General features: G+C 40.7%; 1 protein-coding gene across 3 annotated transcripts; it reads left to right on the top strand.

Annotated features, from left to right (window-relative positions):
- The first annotated feature begins 686 nt into the window (after positions 1-686).
- sgsm3 (small G protein signaling modulator 3) lies at positions 687-21,529 on the top strand. Of its 3 annotated transcripts, XM_044180447.1 has the most exons (22): positions 687-893; positions 8,760-8,842; positions 13,120-13,205; positions 13,740-13,803; positions 14,507-14,718; positions 14,964-15,071; positions 15,415-15,558; positions 15,753-15,948; positions 16,198-16,343; positions 16,663-16,896; positions 17,116-17,298; positions 17,524-17,679; positions 17,787-17,841; positions 17,955-18,004; positions 18,211-18,363; positions 18,468-18,538; positions 18,856-18,904; positions 19,157-19,242; positions 19,332-19,454; positions 19,815-19,875; positions 19,997-20,068; positions 20,574-20,709. In XM_044180447.1, exons 2-21 carry the CDS (start codon positions 8,836-8,838, stop codon positions 20,066-20,068), a joined length of 2,256 nt encoding a protein of 751 aa, XP_044036382.1. In that variant the 5' UTR covers positions 687-893; positions 8,760-8,835; the 3' UTR covers positions 20,574-20,709. The 3 variants fall into 3 exon arrangements, with proteins under 3 accessions (XP_044036382.1, XP_044036380.1, XP_044036381.1); XM_044180445.1 differs by lacking the exon at positions 19,997-20,068 and having other exon boundaries at positions 689-893; positions 20,574-21,529; XM_044180446.1 differs by lacking the exons at positions 687-893; positions 19,997-20,068 and adding an exon at positions 3,699-3,895 and having other exon boundaries at positions 20,574-21,529.
- Positions 21,530-22,287: the final 758 nt, after the last annotated feature.

Genomic DNA, 22,287 nt, shown 5'->3' with positions numbered 1-22,287 from the left:
GTGGAGCAAACGTGTAAAAGCATTATGTTTAAACCAATCATCAGTGAAACAATGTTAGAGGAAAATCAAGGTTTGTCTATAAATAATTAAAGGAGTGGCAATTGGTCTAATACTTCCACTTCTGTCATTTATATCCAAAAACAACATCTTTTCTTGTTTAATTTAGTAATTTAATATGGTAGTTAAATTTGTTTGGATAGTCTAACCATGCTCAAACTTAGGGGTAAGAAAAGAAAGTATGCCAATATCATTAGCTAATACTTATTAAAACGAATATATATTAATCATAACATTATTTTCACCTTATTGGAGCATGTAACTTTTAAGTAAAAACATTTCCATGAAATGTTAAAGATCATAAAACAAAACTGATATAGGCCTATATAGCTTTTTTCCTCTTATTGCCCGTTTATTAGGGACACGTCTTCTTAAAAAAGGCATTTATTAAATTCCAAATAGCAAATACGCTACAGACACATCGATAAAGTGTCTGATAGGGCTCCTGATTTTATCTCACATTATGATTAGTACTGTTATGAATCGTGACTGGTTGATTTTTGCGTGGAATGAATAAGCGAAAGGACGAGGAAACTATGAATGAATGTAACAAAAACACGTCGTGTTCCTACGTCATGTATTCCTTTGCGGAAGGATATTTCCAGTGAGAAGTGTAGTTCCGGGATCTGGAACTACACTTCTCAGGATGGAAAGGGAAAACATTAAAGGGCGTAAGGATACAACGGAGCTACACGTCGCGAGCAGGTGCACAACGCAGGGAATTCGCAAATACGATTTGAATGATGGCATAGCATATGGTGTTTAGCCATTTCCAACGACAAAAGACACGTCCGCCACAAACTATGACCGCGTGCTTTCACTAGAACAATGTCACGGTAAGATGTACAAGCAGGCTATTGTCCATCGTTGTATGTAACTGTTAGCTAAAAGCGAAAGGTAGCATGTATAGCTAACAGCTGACAACTCAGAATGAATACATTACATTGGTCTCTGAGACGGATGTTAAGAGTTTTATCAATTCGTAGGCATAGGTTATTATCGTTCTGCACGTCTTGTGTAGTATAATTTCAAATGTCAAATGTGTTGCCATTGAAAAATTAAGTATGGCAAATGTTGACTGCACCTGACGTCAGCTGGGGTTTGACGTAACGTTAATTTAGCTAATACTGAACACTAAATTTTTTATACGATCGTGACATAATGCATGCACACTTACATACAAGTAAGCAGAATACTGTCATCAACACCTCAAGTGATATTTAGCTTTATCACGTGTGGGTCTAATGAACAACGGTGCATAACGGTAACTTTTCAGCATACCATCTTGGTCAACTGACGGTAACAGTGACACCTCCAAAGCGGATGAATGCTGCAGTCTATATAAAAACCAAAAATCATTATGTAACACCCTAACACATACTGCTATACCTTGTTTTTCTCTAACCACGAATACCAAATCCAGTTGAGTCTCTTGTTGCTGTATGTCTTATGGCTTGTTACGATCAAAGCTTTGGTTTCATACTTCAAACTAGAATGATCCAGAGCTGTAAATGATTAGAAAGCTCCTTTCCCCTGTAGAATGGCGTTTCTCTGGAAAGTGGTGGGTTTGGAGGGGTTTTGCAGTATTTTCTTATTTCCCTGCTCTTGAGGAAGTGACATTCCTGTTCACCACAGTGGCACATGCGTATGTGTGTAACAGAGACTGTGAATGGATAGATGTGACGCATGGCTGTGTGTGTGTGTGTGTCAGTCAAAGAGGGAGAGACGTAAAGACACAGTTTGCCAAAGAGAACGAAGGAATGTCTTATCATTATTCAGCCAAAGCTAACTGAGCGGGGCATGAGGCAGTAATTCTCTGACATACATGGCTGTGTAGGTGGGCGTCTTCACGAGAGGGAAACATGAGTCACCATTGTTGTGGTTACTATGAGGGACAACTGGAGGAGGTGTTTGGGAAAGCGGAAGGAGGGTGCTGGTAGGAAGCCTGACAGGGCAACACAAAGTCAATTATAAAAATATGAACTTTCGTCAATATTGTAAGAGGGAGGGTTTTGCCGTGCACACACACCTGTCTGTAAAGCAGGATGTTGCTCTTTGCTTTACTTGCAGCAGGGTGTTGACCAGTGTGTGCAAACACAGGTGAGCACAGCCACACCTCAATGGAAAAGATCTTACTGTGTTCAGAGTAAGATGTTAAAACTTCCTATTATAGGTCCAGCCAAGTCGTCTGCTAAGTAACCAAAAGGGATTTGGTTTCTTCATGGTGTTTCTGGCAGTTTTATCCTTGGGAGTACATGACTGTAACAAGATTATTATACCAGAGCGTTCATGCAATCGACAGCAGTAACTGTAATGAATGGAGTTGGGTTTTCCAATAGGTTTTTCCAAAAGCTGGGTTTTTAGTACCCCCTCAATTCTATTCAGTTCATTCAAGTTTTTGATGTCACACCAAACATCAGTCCTTCATCTAAAATCAGTTGACGCTTTCTCGCCCAGTATTACACATATATTGTGTAAACTACCCTTTATAATCAGAGTACCTAATCTGTATTGGTTTCGGACAATATATGCTGTGAGATCATATAAATTATTGTGGGGGTGGAGCTGGACTCTGTCGGTGGTGTCAGAGAGGAGGATGCTGGCCAAACTACATGCCATCTTGGACAGTGTCTCCCACCCACTCCATGATGTGCTGGTCAAACAAAGGAGTACCTTCAGTGGAAGACTCATCCCCCAAAATGCACCACAGAGTGCCACAGGAAGTCATTCCTGCCTGTGGCCATCAAACTCTTTAACTCCTCCCTCTAAGTGTCAGTCTATGTGACCCTAAGTCATTAAACTGGACATTGATCATTAACATCTCTGCAATACTTGAAATAATTGTGCAATATTCTCTGTTTAATACTCCTGTGCAATATATTCTGTTTTCAGTTTATATTATTGATATTTATTCATACTTCTATTACTGCTGTGCAATATCCACAGTCTCATAATAATCTTAATAAGCTACACTTAACTTGATACTCATTATTGCACTATGACTTATTACTTATTATTACATTGTATTATACCATACATACTTATCAACCTCTAAATCCACTTTGGTACTTACACTTATTTTAGCTTTTATACTTGATATTGATACGTGATAGTGAGCAGCTATAAAGAAAGAGTTTCCCCTTGGGGATCAATAAAGTATTTCTAAAGTATTTTCTTCTAAATTTTTAACACGTCAGATTTTGCAGTCTATACCATACACTGCTCTCCCTTCAATATCTGTGGTTTATTTGGCCATTGTGGGGAATGTTGTAGATCAATGAATTTAAATGATGATATCAATGTGATAATGAACAGATTGTCCTGTCTGGTCATTTTTTTAATCAGCACTTTCTCAATTGACTAGAAAATGTACTATATCACAGTACATATTGCTATTGTCATATAAAATTACATAGACCTTGATAGAGGAGTTTATTCATATGCGTATGTATGCAGGGCTCGACAGTAATGGTTGCCAGGTTGCCATTGGCAACAATTTTGAGAGATTGGCAACAAATGATTGGCCTTTGGTTGCCATCAGTGGCACAATACTTCAAAGAGACACAGCATAGCTTACTGGTAGCCTGCAGCTGCACTTTTCAAGACACCCAGGGACACACACAAGGAAGTGGTCAGACCGTCCGAGGGTGTCCGCCGCTCGCCTGCCAACACCTGGCAGCACATCAAAAAATTCCGCCGTTTGTTAGACCGCTTGTCCTTATAGTCCGGATCCGTCTTCTCTTCACCCACCACGCCATTTACCCACTAGCCATCAGTTCATCGTCCGGGCCGTCAATTCCCGGGAGCCTGCCGCCTCGTCTGGACCGGAGTACAGGAGGTAACGCCGGACTTTCTGAGGCAAATGACAAAGCTGCGACTCTGGAGAGAGGTTTCACTCTGTCTAAATTCTCGGAACTCCAATTCTGCGGAGTAATTGTGGAAACCAAGAAAGTCTCGACTGAGCAGAGAACTTTTGTACTGAAACCGACGATAGTCTAACAATGGCATAGTTGTCAGTGCTGGGAAAAAAAAGTTGAAATCGAATCATGGATTTGGAAAATCGTGACGCCCCTACTTTTTAACATATAAAAAACAAGGACAGCAAAACGTGCACCCCAAAATAAATCATTTTTTAATATTTGTTGTATTAGTGATATTTAAATATTGCTATTACAGTCGGAACTGGAGACAGATAACGCTGCACATGCGTTGGTGCGTTTACTGACGTGTGCTCACATGCTATTGCATTAATTACTTCCTAGGCTGCTCACAGGCACACATAAATAACAGCTAATTTTTTTTTTTTTTTTAAACTTTAGTGACAATGGCGAAACAAATTAAGTTGTTTGACTGTGGGGTGAAAAGTTCGACTAGCCCACCAACATCACAAACGAATGCTGGTATTTTGTATACCAGGAATTATGGTTGGACACATTAACAAATTACAGAATTTGAATCTTTAGTGTTAAGTATCAGATAAAACATAAACTACAAAAAATTTTGTTTGGTTACCTTTTTAATAAAGCTTTTAAACAAGCTTATGTATAACTACACAGTATCTTAATTACTCAAAATATAAGGTGAGTAAAAATTTTCCGTTTCGGCAACCAAAAGCTGATGCCTGGTTGCCAGCCTGGCAACCACTTTTAATAGTTAGTATTGAGCCCTGGTATGGAAAAATACACACATTTTGATAGTCGTCTTCTGCTACTGGACTTTTAAGCTCAATACTAATATTGGAATTTGATTGTTTAAAAAAAATAATACCTCAGCTGATATTATTTTACACATTTTTGCTAAGGAAGCCTGAAATTTCATTACAAAAAAAACTTGTGATAAAGGATGTAGTGAGACAGTTAATTTTAAACTTGAACAATACTGGTTAAAATTTGAAAATGTAAATAATATAATTTTTAAAAATGATGCAGTAATGAGAACACAAAAAACAATGTGCTGCAATTTATTTTCCCATATCTGCCAACATATACCCAATATGATATACAGCAGGTAAAATAAGTATTGAACACGGCACCATGTTTCTCAGTAAATATATTTCTAAAGGTGCTATTGACATGAAATGTTCACCAGATGTTGGTAACAACCCATGCAATCCACACATGCAAAGAAATCTAACCATAGATGTCCATAAATTAAGTTATGTTTAATAATGTTAAATGACACAGGGAAAAAGTATTGAACACGCTTACTGAAATTAATTTAATACTTTGTAGAAAAGCCTTTGTTGGTAATGACTGCTTCAAGACGCCTCCTGTATGGAGAAACGAGTTGCATGCATTGCTAAAGTGTGATTTTGGCCCATCTTCCACACAAACAGTCTTCAAATCTTGAAGGTTCTGTGGGCCTCTTCTATGAACTCTGATCTTTAGTTCTTTCCATAGATTTTCAATTGGATTCAAGCCAGGTGATTGGCTGGGCCATTCTAGCAGCTTTATTTTCTTTCTCTGAAACCAACTGAGAGTTTCCTTGGCTGTGTGTTTGGGATCATTGTCTTGCTGAAATGTCGTTTCATCTTCATCATCCTGGTAGATGGCAGCAAATTTTTATCAAGAATGTGTCTGTACATTTTTCCATTCATCCTTCCTTTAATTATATGAAGTTTTCCAGTACTGTATGCTAAAAAACAGCCCCACACCATGACGTTTCCACCTTCAAACTTCACTGTTGGTATGGTGTTTTGGGGGTGATGTGCAGTGCCATTTCTCCTTCAAACATGGTGTGTATTATGGCATCCAAAGAGTTCAATTTTGGTCTCATCTGACCAGACTGGATTCTCTCAGGATGTCACAGGCTTGTCCAAATGTTGTGCAGAAAACTTTAAACAAGCTTCAACATGATTTTTTCTTCAGTAATGGAGTCTTGGGTGGTGAGCGCGCATACAGGCCATAGCGGTTGAGTGCATTACTTAGCGTTTTCTTTCAAACAATTGTACCTGCTAATTCCAGGTCCTTCTGAAGCTGTCCACAAGTGGTCCTTGGCTCTTGAACAACTCTTATGATAATTCTTTTCACTCCTCTGTCAGACATCTTGTGAGGAACACCTGGTCGTGGCCGGTTTATGGTGAAATAATTGTTCTTTTCACTTCCGGATTATGGACAGTGCTCACTGGAACATTCAGAAGTTTTGAAATCCTTCTGTAACCAATGTCATCAGTATGTTTTGCAACAATAAGGTTGCAAAGGTCTTGAGAGAGCTCTTTGCTTTTACCCATCATGAGATATTTCTTCTGTGACATCTTGGTAATGAGACACCTTTTTATAGGCCATCAGTTGGGACTGAACCAGCTGATATTAATTTGCACTGACAAGGGGCAGGATTGCTTTCTAATTACTGATTGTCTTGGCATTCCATGCCTTTTTGCACCTCCCTTTCTTCATGTGTTCAATACTTTTTCCCTGTGTCATTTAACATTATAACACATAACTTAATTTATGGACATCTATGGTTTGATTTCTTTGCATGTGTACCAACATCTGGTGAACATTTCATGTCAATAGCACCTTTTAGAAAAATATTTACTGAGAAAAATGGTGACATGTTCAATACTTATTTTACCTGCTGTATCTGTGTTAGCCCAATGTCTGCAGATAATACTGGTTGGCCTCTATTCTTGACATAATATAAAATTGTCAAATGGGTGATCCTCTTTACTCCAGGTTAACATCAGCCACAGTAACAGCTGATACCCACAACTAGCTACTTCAGATCCATCACATTATAAAGAACCTAGTTGTTTACAATTTTACAGATTAGCCATCAATCTTTGCAGTAAGGATCATAACTTACTTTCTCTTTACTATTTTGACAATTGACTATCAAAATAGTTGCTGATTATATTTATTTTGATTGACTAATTGATTAGCCTAGTTATTTAATCGTTTCAGGTCCAACTTTTGCTTCCTTCTGCAGCAGAATTAGATTGTCCAATATGTGCAACAATTTGCAGGAGTGGTCGTGTTGGTTTTCTTGGTAGGTGATTAAACTGTCAGTGTTCTTGTAAGGGAGCAGCTCCAAATCCCAGTACTCCCCTGAGCTACACACAAAGCTAGCCTAAAAGTACTTGGCCATCCTCCAAACCTCAAATTGATTTCTCATCTCTCTTAAGTCCTAAATCCCTCTTCAGATGCCGCAAGCCTGCTGCTGGAATGAATCATTTTGGCAGGGTGTTTGCATGCTGGTGGTGAGCCGTCTTTTGCAGGTTATGGTTGTTGTACTGTTGTCTATATATGTTTGTGCGTGGTTTATTGGTGCTTACATTCCAAATAGTGTCCCCTCTCAGGATACTTAATATGAATGTGAAAGCAAGATGTCATGACGTTATAAGCACCCAAATTCCTTCCCCCTACTCAATGGCTTAATTGAATTGCTAGTGACTATCCAATAATCAGGGGATTGGTGATTATTCTGTGTGCTCAAAACATATTTGGACAGCAGCACATTTGTTGTGGGTATTTTGGATCTGCATTCTTAGGCTTCGATTTCCAGCTTTAATATGTGTTCTGCAATTATATTAAATTAAATCGTCATTTAAGTGTATAATACCTGTAAGCCAATAGGCTGAGCTGAAATTGCGTGAATGAAAAAACTAAATACAGGGAAACTTTTCCATTTTATTTATATGTTGAAAAACTCTGTAGGTGCTATACCTGCTGAACGCCTGCAGACAGATGGATACTGACAGAAGAGAGTATAAACCTGTTGGGGTGTGTGTGTGTGTTGTTTTTGTTGTTGTTTTTTCCATTCATTTCAAGCATTCTCCAAGTGTTGGCTGACTTGAGATAGTCCTTTTTATTGGCATAACCACAACCAAAATTGCTAGGGCAGTGAGAATAGGTGATGGTGATTGGCTCAGCAGTGCTGTAAAAGGTTTTTAAATGGTAATTTTCCTACTTCATTATTACTTAATTGCTGTTTTAATTAATTGCACTGAATTTTCTTAAATTAGTCATTTGAATAGTTTCCTTTGGGTTTGTCTTGCAGTAAAATTAGTTTTTAAAGGAGATGTGACAAAATAAAAACATACTAACAATAAAGAAGCATGCTATCAAATACAGTACAAGGACCATGCAAATAAAAATAACTATGGTCAAGATTATGTGATTATGAACTAGCCAGTAGAACAACATGCATCTGTTGTCTGTTGTCCACCTATGTATCCCTCGTAGGTTTAGTGTACAATAGAAGTTGTTGTCAGGGCCTTTGTTTTAGAGCCATATTAAGAAAATTGCCACAGTTGTGATGCATAAGACCTTCCCAACAAAAAATAAGATGGAATCCTCCATAAAGAAAAAGCTGTTCACTGAATGGGGGGAAAAAAAGTTAACAGTTAGTAGACTCTTTGTGATGAATTTCTAGTTAAAAGCTCTTTGTATATTCTAACAGAATGTTTGTTAAATTTGCCCCAGGACCTGTACTGTCTAAAATAGAGCACACACACACACACACACACACACACAAAGTTCAGTGAAGTAATTAGCCTCTCATAAGTACAGCAGTCACATGGCCATAAGAAGAGACACTGTGCTACAGTATGTCTCAGATTCACCCACAAACACATGGAGCACTGACATCTGAAGCAGTTTGAGGTTCAGTGTCTTTCTCCAGGACACTTCCTGTTGCTTTTTTGGTCTTGGAATTGAACTACCAACCTTTTCTCTTCCTCTGTTTGTCCTTTTTTTTTACAGAGCAAGTACTATCTGCTGACCTCCTTTTTCCAGAGTGACTGCGGTATTTGCATATAGAAGCCATTCTACCAACAAAATGTCAGGTAAAGATTTGTATGAATGTGGCTTTCAACAGTGGGGAATAGCTCTCAATTTGAAGAGAGGAAATTTGTTTCTGGTTCTCAGCAAGACTTATTCATGTCCACAAATACACACTGACCTTGGATTGCTGAAATAACACGAATAGTTAATATTTGATTAATTGTGTTCGATTTTATCACAGGAATGAATGCTTTACTCTGTACTTTGGATATATTTTGATGTTTCATTTGTGTTTTCAACTTGCTTTGTTATTCTCAAAATTCCCTTATAGTATGTATCATATTTTCTGTTTAAGTACCAGTTCTATTTTATTCTTCCTGACCGCCAGAGGCAGTGCTTAACAATGGATGTTATCCATCTCGCGCACGACCAGGTTGAGTATTTAATAGCAACAAAGTCACATGTGACCTAGGATGATGTAGGGCGTAGCGTATATCAGTCCATGTCATCATGAAAGATGTCCCTTGTATGTTCTCGTAGGTAGTCCGCGAATGCAGGTTGAATTAAAGGAAGAAGATAGCCGACTTACAGCTACAGGCTTATGTATGTATGGTTTTCCCAATGCCCACTTTTGGAGCCAGGACGGTGGGCTCTCCGCATTCTCCCCGTATTTCCGGGGGAGCTGTTTGGCCCAGCAGTGCAGCAGGTCTTGGAGCAGGAATCCAGGCAAACCAGACTGGGCAGCAGTTTGATAGCCTTCGGGGACCTACACCGTACTGCGATAGCGGCCACAAGGTTGTGGCACTAGTTGCCCTCAGCTACCAGCTCATCCTGGTGGCTACCCACCGACCTCGCAATACTTTGAGCAGCCTGATCACTGCTGCCAGGCTCCCACACGGTTGCTGCTTCAGATGCAGAGGGGCCAGGGTCTGGTTATCGCCCCCCAGGGACCCAAAGGGCCAGGGGGGCAAGCCCTGAGGGCCTGGGGCCGGCTATCGGACGCTTCTCCCAAGGGTACAGTCTTCAGTTCCGACGCTGGCCCCCAGTTTTCAGTGGGATCAGACTGACCCACGGTCAGAGATCCCACAAAGTCTCAGGCACTGAGACAGGAATTATCCACCCTCCTGGAGAAGGATGCCATAGGAGTAGAGCTTCAGACACAGCAAGGTGGGTCCTACTCAGTTTATTTTCTAATACCAAAAAAAAGAGGGTGGGTTTTGCCCTATACTGGACTTACCAGGGCTGAACAAATTTCTGAAGGTGTTGGCCTTCCACATGCTAAGTACAGCATATGTGCTCCAAGCTGTGACACGTCAAAGTTGGTTCACATCCATAGATTTGAAGGATGCATTATTTTTACATCCCAATAGAGCTACATCACAGGCAGTAACTGCGCTTTGCATTCAAAGGCAAGGCCTATCAGTTCAAGGTGCTCCCATTTGGTCTTTCCCTAGCCTCACAGGTCTTTTTTAGAGGTGCATGTGGGCAGCGCTGGCCCTGATGCAAGCCAATGGTATGCAGATCCTCCCATATTTGGATGAATGGCTGATCTGTGCTCCAACCCGGGAAAGGGCAGTGGAGGACACTAAGGCCCTTCTATGTCATGTGACACGGGCTTATCGTCAATTATGCCAAAAGTTGTCTCATACCCAGCCAAAGGGAAATGTTCATTGGATTAAACCTGGACTCATGCTAAATGCTTGACTCCCCAATTCCACGGCGAGTAGAGGCCATACTCCAGCTTCTCTGCCATTTTTGGAAGAACAGGTGGTTGAAGTACAGCTTTTTTCTCAGGCTGTTGGGTATGTTGAAGTCAGTGACAAGTTTGGACCAATGGCCTCCAATTAGACCCAAGGTTGCACAGATCAAAGAGAGTCAGGGTGTACAGCTGCTGCCTCCTCACGCTAACCCATGGAGAGACAGGGCATATCTGGCCATGGGTATCTCATTGGGTTTGATCCCCTCACATCGGGAGGTGTTGGTGACCGGGGCAGTGTGGCAGCACAGAAAGGTGAGGGGGCCCTGGACAGCACAGGAAATGACGGCGCACATAAATGTGCTTTAGCTCTAAGCTATATCAGAATCAGAAATACTTTATTGATCCCCGAGGGGAAACTCGTCTGCTACAGCAGCAGGTATCTAATATTGCTTAAAGTGTGACAAAAACTATATTTGGTTTCAAAGTTACTCTGTGTGGAGGAGCTAAATTCCAAAGTCAACATCATTTTATGCAAAGCCCATTAATCAGAATCAGAAATACTTTATTGATCCCTGAGGGGAAAATCTTTTGTTACATTAACTCACTATCACGTCAGTGCACACAGGAATAGAAGTACTAGCAAAAATATAATACACTATAATACAGGTCAGAAAATAGATTAAGTACCAAGTAGGTATAAGTATAAAATTAAAATAAGTGTGAAGTACAAAGTGGGTTTACCGGTTGATGATAATAATACGGTATAAAGTAATAGTGCATGAACTGTGAAAAGTGTAGCTTATTAAGATTATAATGAGATGTAGGATATTGCACAGCAGTAATAGAGGTATGAATAAATATCAATAAATAGGGAATTTTAAACTGAAAAGAGTATATTGCACAGCAGTATTAACACAGAATATTGCACAATTATGTCAAGTATTGCAGAGATGTTAATGATCAATGTCCAGTTTAGTGACTTAGGGTCATACAGACTAACACTTAGAGGGAGGAGTTAAAGAGTTTGATGGCCACAGGCAGGAATGACTTCCTGTGGTGCTTTTGGGGAGGATGAGTCTTTCGCTGAAGGTACTCCTTTGTTTGACCAGCACGTCATGGAGCGGGTGGGAGACACTGTACAAGATGGCATGTAGTTTGTCCATGTGTACTCCCAGGTACTTGTAATCCTCTACAATGTCCACACTGACCCCCTGGATGGAAACCGGGGTCACTGGTGCCTTGGCCCTCTGTAGATCCACAACCAGCTCCTTAGACTTTGTTGCATTGAGCGGCAGATGGTTCTGCTCACACCATGAGACAAAGTTCCCCACCACAGCCCTGTACTGAGACAGCAGAGTCATCAGAAAACTTCTGAAGGTGACAGGACTCTGTGTGGTAGCTGAAGTCTGTGGTGTAGATGGTGAAGAGGAAGGCAGAGAGGACAGTCCCCTGAGGGGCCCCAGTGTCTGAAACACAGTCCAGGTGGGCGTGGATGCAGTTCAGCAGGAAGATGATGGCATCCTCAACTCCCAGCCGGGGCTGGTAGGCGAACTGAAGGGGGTCCAGGAGGGGTCTGATCATGGGCCGCAGCTGTTCCAGCACCAGTCTCTCCAGGGTCTTCATTATGTGGGAGGTCAGTGCCACTGGTCTGTAGTCCTTGTAGCCACTGGGACGCGGCGTCTTCGGCACAGGAACGAGGCAAGATGTCTTCCACAGAACAGGGACCCTTTGAAGACTCAGGCTCAGGTCTCGGGCACAGGGGTGGCACTTTGGCCTAACTCGTAATTTTTCCCCAGAGAGGTTGGCTCCAGCCCACTTTAATCAGGTCATTGAGCTGGCAGCTTATGACTGCTCATGCCTACAGGATGAGGAAGCTAATCTGCTCTGACCAGTGAGGGCCTTGAGGCATTTTATAACGGCAACTGCTGGCTTTCGCCACTCTGATAACCTGTTTCTCTGTTATGGGTGCCATAGGAAAGGGCACGCCCTGTCCAAACAGAGGCTTTCCAGGTGGATTGTTGAGGTAATTGTGGAGGCATACAGGTCAAGAGGACTGCGTTTGCCTCTTAATATCAGGGACCACTCCACCAGGAGTGTCTCCACTTCCTGGGCAACACGATAGGGGGGTGCCTCTGATTGAGATTTGCGCTGCGGCCACCTGGGCTACACCGTGCACCTTTGCCTGTTTTTTACAGGGTCAATGTCACTGCTCCCCATGCAGTAGCAGCAGCTATCTTTCATGAGCCCTCAGGCCGTTCCTGGTAAGGTGGGATTCCTCGTGACTATGTTGGTAATAGTCATCCAGTGTTCAGCACTGATTCTGGCGGTCAGGAAGAATGAAATAAAACGAGAGTTACGTATGTAACTACGGTTCTATGAATTCTGGATGACTTTGTCACTTGGAATCTTGTCGAAGATTCTGTAGGGACATCTTTCATGATGATGTGGGCTTATATACACTATGCCCTACGTCATCCCAGGTCACATGTGACTTTGTTGATATTAAATACTCGACCTGTGCATGCACGAGACAGATAACATCCAGTGTTAAGCACTGCCTCTGGCGGTCATCCAGAATTCATAGAACAGTATTTAAATACGTAACTTGTTTTCTAATATATGAATTTGTCTCTGTTTTAGGTACCTACACACCAGCCCCTGGTGGGCCATTCTCTGCTCTCACCCCAAGCATGTGGCCCCAGGACATTTTGGCCAAGTACCATCAAGTGAGGATGTGACATCATATGTTTGTGAAAACAATGAATGGAGAATGAAAAGAGTGACAATTTTGGAACGAGAAAAAATGCTCATATAAAACATGTCGACTCTAAATAACATAACAGCAGAAAATAATATAACAAGTTATGACGTATCTGCGTAGCGTGACAGAATATAAGGAAAAAAATGCCACAGGAGCTTTGTTCTCATGTGACACTCCTCACCTACTTGTATGTACAGAACAGTTAAATGTTTGTTTACCTTTTTTCAGCTTTGTTGTCCTTGTTCTAGCTGTATGTCTAAGTACATTGAGAGCAACAAAAAAAACTGAGAATTCTTTGTATGTGTACACATACTTGCCCAGTAAAGCTGATTCTGACACTGAGACATCTGATCTGCTGTGTTAACTGACATTTAAAATGCTCAGAAAAGCTGCTGAGGCCATCCATCTTCAGCAGGGTCTTTCACAGTCACCTTTCCTCTCTCCTCTACTAATGAAATGTAATGAATGAATGTATGTATGTGTTATGTTGTCTCTACAGAAAGACCCCTCAGAACAGCCTGAACTCCAATATGATGAGTTTGGCTTCAGAGTGGAAACTGAAGGTACTGTGTTCACTCACATGTGCCCATTTCTTCTGTCCTCACTCCATTTTTTACACACTGGTAAAATTCCTGAATACCAGTCAAGAAACATAAATGGAAATCTTCATATCTGGGCACCATGGCTACATTATGTACACACATTGATCCGGAGTCTCAGAGTTATGACTGCAACTAAGTGTTTTTTGTTTTTTTGGAAAAATATGTTTGTACCACTTTAAACAGATTTTTTTGTTTATTTTGTTCAAGGCCTGTTCTAGTGTAGTGGTTCAGAAGGCTGTTTTCTCTGCTTAAATGATCCAATATTTTGTCTGTCAGCAGTATATTTTCCGCATTCAGCTGATTGTTTGCTGTTATTTTTGCTTAACAGTTAACATGCGCATAACAAACGGTCAACTGCTAGGAGTACAGTGTATGTCTCCCATTAAGGGAGTTCTATTTTTGGCTTTGTTATTTAACCACTTATCCAGACACTTCCCCTCTTACTTGCCTCATGACTTTATTTCCTCGTGTGTTCTCGCTTGAAAAATTTCTTCTCCTTTCGTTCCATGTCCCTATTATACATTACAATTGTACTTGCTATCATTGTCTGATATTCCAGCCTCTTCAATTCAAGAGGTGGCATGGTGCTTACTTATGTTTATATCATGATTACAAAGAACACAAACACTACTAAATCCTGATATATTACTCTCTCCTCACTCAGATGGTAGGAAGCCCAGGTCCTGGCTGGGCACTGAAGGCTCACCCCAACGGGAAGACCCCCAGCAGCGATTGCGCTGGCAAGCCCACTTGGAGTTCACCCACAACCACACAGTGGGTGACCTGACCTGGGAGCTCATTGATCCCGTTCTTCCACGCTCTGAGCGTCTGCGTTCCCTGGTGCTAGGTGGCATACCTCACAGCATGAGGCCACAGGTAGGTAGTCTTGCTCTGCGTGGAAGAACTATATGTGTCATTGATCAATGGTACACATTGGGCTAAAATACTGCCCAAGATAGCTATTCAATTTTTTATGTAAAACAAAATAAAAAGTGAATAGATAAATAGTTAAAACTTCTTGTCACTGGAATGCTACAGTTGCCATAGAGTATTTGTATTTATTAGTTATCTCCAAAGTCACAAAACAAGCTTTTGCACTTTAAAGATGTTTTGTCTGTTAGCTATGGATGCGTCTGTCTGGAGCACTGCAGAAGAAGAGGACCTCTGAGATCTCTTACAGAGAAATCATTAAGAACAGTTCCAATGATGACACCTCCACAGCTAAACAGGTAAAATCCCTAGCTACTGTACAAACACAATCCCATTGCAGTTATCCTACCGAGCATAGTACTTCTTGAGAACATGCATGAATAATTTTTCATTTATAAATAATTGGAAACAACTACTTAAATGGAATCAAATAATCCCCATTAGCATATTTAAATATTATACACTTTTGCATAGATTCCATAAATTCTGCATAGCCCCAAAACACATGAATGAAGCAGCTATTAATCTGCTGTAGACCTTTTTAGAGGGTTATGCACATGATGTCACAGTACATGGACAACCTCTCCTGATGTTCTTTTGTAATCATGATGTGATTGTTCCTTGTTAATCTCTGTCCCTCAGATAGAGAAGGACCTGTTACGGACTATGCCAACCAATGCGTGTTTCAGTAGTCTGACCAGTGTTGGAGTGCCGAGGCTGAGACGGGTCCTGAGGAGCCTGGCCTGGCTCTACCCAGACATTGGGTACTGTCAGGGCACTGGCATGGTGAGAACGCATACATACACACCAGTCAACTGACTCAACACGCATATAAATGCACACACACTTGTAGTTGCACCTACTTCACATTTACCTCATCCTTGCATTCTGCTCTTGGCTGTCTTCTTACCTTGTCCATCTTCCCTGCTTCCCTTTTCATTGTCTGTTCTCCACACCTATGTCTTAAACCCCCCCTCCAGGTGGCTTCCTGTCTGCTGCTCTTTCTTGAGGAGGAGGATGCACTATGGATGATGTGTGCCCTGATTGAAGACCTCCTTCCTCCGTCTTACTTTTCCTCCACTTTGCTGGGCGTCCAAACGGACCAGAGGGTTCTCCGCCAGCTCATTGTTCAGTACCTGCCAGCCCTCGACCGCCTTCTGCAGGAGCATGACATAGGTAAGGATGGGTATTAAGAAAGATGGTGAGTGTGTAGTGCATGGGGTCACATCATGGGCTTTCGATGAACATTAGATTACCCACCACCTTTCAGCCTTCTAGTGTGCATTAATTAAAAAAAATATGAGAATTGTTAGATGAAACCTTTTTTTGTTGCTGACTAACATCTTCTGGATCAATCGGTGTATCAAATGAGTATAAACTATATCTAGTATACAGTATGTAACCCCCTCCTTCTTATACATCCAGAGTTGTCGCTTATCACACTGCATTGGTTCCTGACATCATTTGCAAGTGTGGTGGACATCCGTCTGCTCCTTAGGATCTGGGACCTGCTCTTCTACCAGGGCTCATTGGTGCTCTTTCAGGTCACCCTGGGCATGCTCAAGATCAAGGTATTTCCACTAGACCACCTATTTCACGAGTCTTGACTCCCTGATACAGTTCGCTTAGTGCTGAGATGCTTTAGAGTTATTTTATTATTCCAGTAACTCTGTGTGTGCAGTCACCTATTTGATTTTCTTGGATAGAAGAAGATTATGATCATTTCTCGTTATCCAAATGGTCATGTTAAAGCAATTAATGCCAACAGACATTATACACTACTATAGCTAGAAGGCATCCCACACCAGCTATTCACCGGCTACTCCTACTATTGACAAAAACTGTATATGTTGAGTATTAATCCTTGTGAAATTTACTCTCCTACCCCAGGAGCAGGAGCTCATATCATCTGAGAACTCTGCATCCATTTTTAATACTCTGTCGGACTTGCCAAGCCAGCTGAGAGATGGGCCTGCAGTTCTCGGGGAGGCTATGAGGCTAGCAGGGACACTATCCCAGGAAACGCTGGAAGCCTACCGACATAAGCACCTAGCCTACATTCTAAATGAACAGGCACAGCTCAACAATGGAAACAACACCAATCTCAACACCAATCTCAACAAGGTAAGTTGTAGTCTTTGCAAAGTTAGTGTGCTGAAATATCTTTTTTTTTTTTTTTTTAATTTTTACATTTTTTTTTTAGTCAGACTAAATGACCAGTGTGAAGTTTGTGTTTTAGCTATGCAGTCATGTGGTTGGACAGATTAGGAGCTGTATATGTCCATTCTTCAGCTTTTAGTAAAAAATAGTAGAAAAAAAAAATAATAATTTGTATATGTTCAGGTGGTGAGGAGACAGTCGCTGCGCAGGAAGTCCACCCTGAGCTCCCTGCTGTTTGGGGAAGATGAGGCAGATGCCCTGAAATCCAAGAACATTAAGCAGACAGAGCTGGTGGCAGCCCTGCGAGAGGCCATAACCCGCACAGCAGAGCACTTCCACTGTCTTGACCCACGTCTCTCTAGCACTGTGAGTTCACACACGGCAACACAGGAACAGTGTGGTTTATGTCCTGTTGTGGACTATGAATCAACCAAAATAAGAGGAGCATTAAAGGAGACATCCCTTCATTTGCTGGCATTTCAGACTAAATGCTTTAGTCCTAAATTTAATATTGTAATACCATCAAATTGTAGCATTCGGTATAGATCCGCCATTCATTTTGACCTGACTTCTCCCATCTTGTCTCTCTAGGACCTGACTCCTGACTACTCCATGGAGAGCCACCAGCGGGATCATGAAAACTTTCTTGTGGTGTCTCGCACCAGACGGAGACGGGCAAAGGCTTTGCTGGACTTTGAGCGACATGATGACGATGAACTGGGCTTCAGGAAGAATGACATCATCACTGTGAGTCATGACTTAGACAGACGCACACAAATATAACTGCTTCTTGTACACACACTGTACATACCTCTGATTCTTATCCCACTCTATTTTTATCTTTTCTTTTTCAGATCATCTCACAGAAGGATGAACACTGTTGGGTTGGAGAGCTCAATGGCCTTAGAGGTCTGTGCTTTTCTTATTTTTCAACACCCAATGTTGCCTTCTAGATAATTGGTTTTTCTTTAATCTGTCTTACAGCTCGTTTGACAGAAATTTTCTCTGGCTCTTTGTAACAGGTTGGTTTCCGGCAAAGTTTGTGGAGATCCTAGATGAAAGAAGCAAAGAGGTGTGGAAGCAGTAAATTATCCGCTTTATAAGGCTTAAGTGTTTCAATGCCGACTTTGATTTACCCAGAAGATGTTCCTTAGAATGTCCAGTTGATGTGATATTTGTCAGTTTTCATCTTTGTTTCCGCATGTTCCCTTTCCAGTATCCTGATTATTAATTTATAGTGTCCTAAACAGTGATTGGTGATTTTGTATCTGCCCCCAGTATTCATTAGCAGGTGATGACTCTGTGACAGAGGCAGTGACAGACTTGGCCAGGGGTACACTGTGTCCGGCCCTAAAGGCCATCTTTCAGCACGGTCTCAAGAAAACATCTATACTGGGAGGGCCTTGTCACCCTTGGTTATTCATAGAAGAGGTAGGAGAGCTTTATTTAAATTCCAAATGGCACCATATTGCACAAAGGTATTGTATCAAATTCACCATAGGCCTATTGTTCTTTGTCTTCTGGTTTTCTGTCAGGCGGCCAGTAGAGAGGTAGAGAGAGACTTCAACTCGGTCTACTCCAGACTGGTGCTGTGTAAAACCTACAGGTAAAACTGTCATTGTGTTTTCATTTGTTTTGTCAAACTCTCTCTTCATGAACATATAACATGGGTGTGGGGGATTATAATCTGTTAAAGCAAAAATAAATAAAAATTAACATTTAAGTGTTTTGAGGACTAGATCCTCCAAACGTCACCCCCCCAAAAAAACTTGGAATGGGAAACAAATTAGATATTTACCGTCAGTAAGAACCTAAATGTTCTGAAAAGTGTGATGTGTGTTTTGGCAGAGGAATGAGAAATCTACTTTCAATGTGTACGCCAGCATTATAAGGTAACAGCCATTCTCTTCTGGTATTTACCAGGTTAGATGAAGATGGGAAAGTGTTAACACCAGAGGAGCTGCTGTACAGAGTAAGTACGCATTTAATCAGTGTGTAAAAAAACAAAACAAAAAAAACCTGTAATTTTATTGAGCTGAATGTGCAGCCTTAAGGCAAGAGTAAAATATTTTCAATTATTTTATGGACATGTCCCAACTTCCATCAATAAGTGTTTCTTTAAAGTAGTGTCTGTCTTGTGAGGCCTAGCCATGTCTGTAAATTCTGCCGGAAGGAATGAATGTTAGTAGGAAGTGCATGAGCGCCCTCTATCTGCTTTTCCCAGGCGGTGCAGTCAGTAAACATGAGCCACGACTCGGCACATGCTCAAATGGATGTCAAGTTTAGGTCTCTTGTCTGTGTCGGCCTCAAGTAAGTTTTCAAGACTGACACACACACACACAGAATTGAAATCATCACAGTCAGTCTGTATATGGTATCTCATGTGTCTACCCCACCAGTGAGCAGGTGCTGCACCTATGGTTGGAGGTGTTGTGCTCCAGCATGGCTGCTGTAGAAAAATGGTATCATCCATGGTCATTCCTTCGCAGTCCCGGATGGGTACAGATCAAGTGTGAGCTCAGGTAAGAAAAACTTTACTTTAAAATTACAGCCTGTCTTGATTCTTTGTATCTCAGATTTAGACATTAAAATCTCAGCTAGAGCATTCAAAGTGGTTGACTGTGGAAACTTCAAGCAAACAAATCAGGAATGATTAAATGGATAGGATAGGATAAGCTGCTCACAAACTCAGTACTGAATTCCTGAATAGCAATATTAACTGTACTGTATCTTATCCACCCACTATCTTCCACATTTACCACACATAATCCAGTAGTTTGCAAATATCTGAATATCTAAAAAGGGAAGTTGTGTATCAATATGGACACATGATCGGACCAATGAAACAAACAATGACCAGTCTACTGTTGTTGTTTCCTTAGGGTCCTATCAAAATTTGCCTTCAGCCTCTCCCAAGATTGTGAGCTACCTGACAAGAAAGAGGTGAGACAAGAAGATTACCACAGCATCCCCATATAGAGCAGTATTAAGCACGTCTTACTGTTCAAAGACAACATATTAGTATTCAGGGGAGAAAAAACATTTTGATTTTATGCTGTTTCAGAAGCCTGATATTCTGAAAGCAGAAGTTATGGATGTGCTGGTTCAGCATCACCTCTTTAGTTGGGACCTCTAGGTAACACGTCACATGAGACTATAGATGATTTAGTATAGTCATTAGTTACTAGTTTACTTATCTGCTGATTTAATACCGTTACCCTATCACACAAATCAACTCACTCTGTTTGTCTTCTTCACCCAAACTTGAATATCTTTTTTTATTTGATCTTTTGAAAAAGTGAGGTATAAATTTGAGAAGAGAATTAAGTCTGTCTTAGAATTGCTTCAAGTTGCTTATGCCCATTCAGTACTTTTCACTGCATTTGAGTCTCTGCGGCTATAATTGTTAATCACCATTTATCAGTTCTTCAGTAAATGCAGTGGTGTCAATAGTCACCATATAGCAAAAACCCATTGCTTTTTGTATATTCAAATTGTAAATCACTGACTGAAGTCTGGTCAGATATGATATCAGCAAGTTTTGTATCAGCTGTCAATAACAAAATGTGTTCTTTAAATTAGTGGAACTGCCCTCTCTGGTGTAGTGTTGATTTTGTCTTGACCATTCCTGTCTTTTCCAGGAGAAGGAGCAGAGACCACTGAAAGAGGGAGTGCAGGATATGTTGGTGAAACACCACCTCTTCAGCTGGGACATTGATGGCTAAACTCTGAGCGAAAAACGGCTGAATCCTACCCTGTCCCATGTGTCTGTGTATATTTGATGTCTCGTTACCTGTTTCTTACAGACTGTCAACCACAAATTAGACACAGCTGTCTGCTATAGTAAGTGACTACTTTAAAGACCCTATCTGTCACATCACCTTTCAGAATTGGACAATGGTGACACCCTAATAATTACTCAGACTCTCATGTCATCATAAAGGTCGATCAGTTTGTATGTGCTAAAGCATGTGTGCATTAAGGTGCATACTTTATTGTAATCCAGACCCAGTGTAGGAGGTTGCACTACATGGTGAAAACTATATATACAAGTAAAAGACTCCTGTAGTACAGAATAGTCTTTACCTATGGGACTGGAGCACTCAGTGTCCTAACAGTAAGTATTTCTTCAGTACTCACTGCTCTGGCCATTCAGCATTTCATAGCTAACTGAGTGCTTTGTTTGTGCAGGAGTGAGACGTAGAGTCCATTCTCTTGCATTGGTTGTGTGTCTGTATACAGCAGCAGGTCATCGCCACAATAAACACTGGGCCTTTTAATATGGTCCTAAATTCCACATAACCCTGTAAAATCCCAAATATTAAGACCAAAACAGAACATTCCTAAACATGGAGCTGTAAAGTTACACTATTTTTGAGAGGAATGCTACTTACCTCAATATCATGAATTCCACAGAATATTTCATTAAATACTAATGTTGCACATGCCAAATAAAGCCTTTTCAAATTGTAATACAAGACTATGGGTATGTGTGCTACCTTAACAGTGGTCTGTCTGCACTTGTATGACATAATGTAAATGAAGCAGATAAATACTTTTTGTGTTACAATCTACATTAAATGAATGTTACATATAATTTGTAATGTTTTTTGTATATAACGTACACACATCTGTTGCTTGTGACTAAATGTGCCCTTGCAAGTTAAAGCAATTCAGCATAGGATTTTATCATTTGCAGTTGACATACTGATTTCCAAACTAACTTTTAGTTCTGACTTAAAGCTGCACATACATTAGAAAACAGGGAATTGTCTGTTTATTTATTCATTGTTAAAACCGTTGACTATTCTTGATCATGTCCTGTACGTGGGGACAAGAGAACGTTCATATGTTGACAGAAATGAATTACTATTTTTGTGAAGCACAGGACTTTTTTTTTTTTAACAACTTGTGTTTTTGTTGACTTGTTACATTTTTACCAGGTTGGTTTTTGCTGATAGCAAATTGTTGTATTGGTTGTCATTCCTGCCAAGCTAATTAGATCTTGCAGGTGTTAAGCTTGAAATTGTCATGTAATTTCAGTTGCAAATTTTTTGGACTTACATTGTTAACTGTAACTTTCCCATGTACAGTAATGTAATCAAAATACACAAGAATATTTAGTTGTCTGGTGTCTACTCAAAGACAATCCAGCCAATAGTTGCCACTTTCCACCTGTAATATGTGGAACTGATAAGATTATACAACACTCCTCTCCTTTAAATGAATTACCAAATACTGAAGAAAAAACATGAAAAATGTACTGAAAACCCATACCTTTTCCTGTTAAATTATTCCAAGTTAAAATATTTTTCATACTAAAATACATTACACAGTATTAAGATTTTTAATATG

Source organism: Siniperca chuatsi, linkage group LG21 (assembly GCF_020085105.1).
Source record: "Siniperca chuatsi isolate FFG_IHB_CAS linkage group LG21, ASM2008510v1, whole genome shotgun sequence".
Classification (NCBI taxonomy): domain Eukaryota; kingdom Metazoa; phylum Chordata; class Actinopteri; order Centrarchiformes; family Sinipercidae; genus Siniperca; species Siniperca chuatsi.
Note: the sequence above shows the minus strand (reverse complement) of the source record. Positions and strands in the feature narration are given on the sequence as shown.

Coding starts and splice junctions, on each gene's coding strand:
- sgsm3 (XM_044180445.1), top strand. Junction 13,206..13,739: donor TTTTGGCCAAGTACCATCAA/GTGAGGATGTGA, acceptor TTGTCTCTACAG/AAAGACCCCTCAGAACAGCC. Junction 13,804..14,506: donor CTTCAGAGTGGAAACTGAAG/GTACTGTGTTCA, acceptor CTCCTCACTCAG/ATGGTAGGAAGCCCAGGTCC.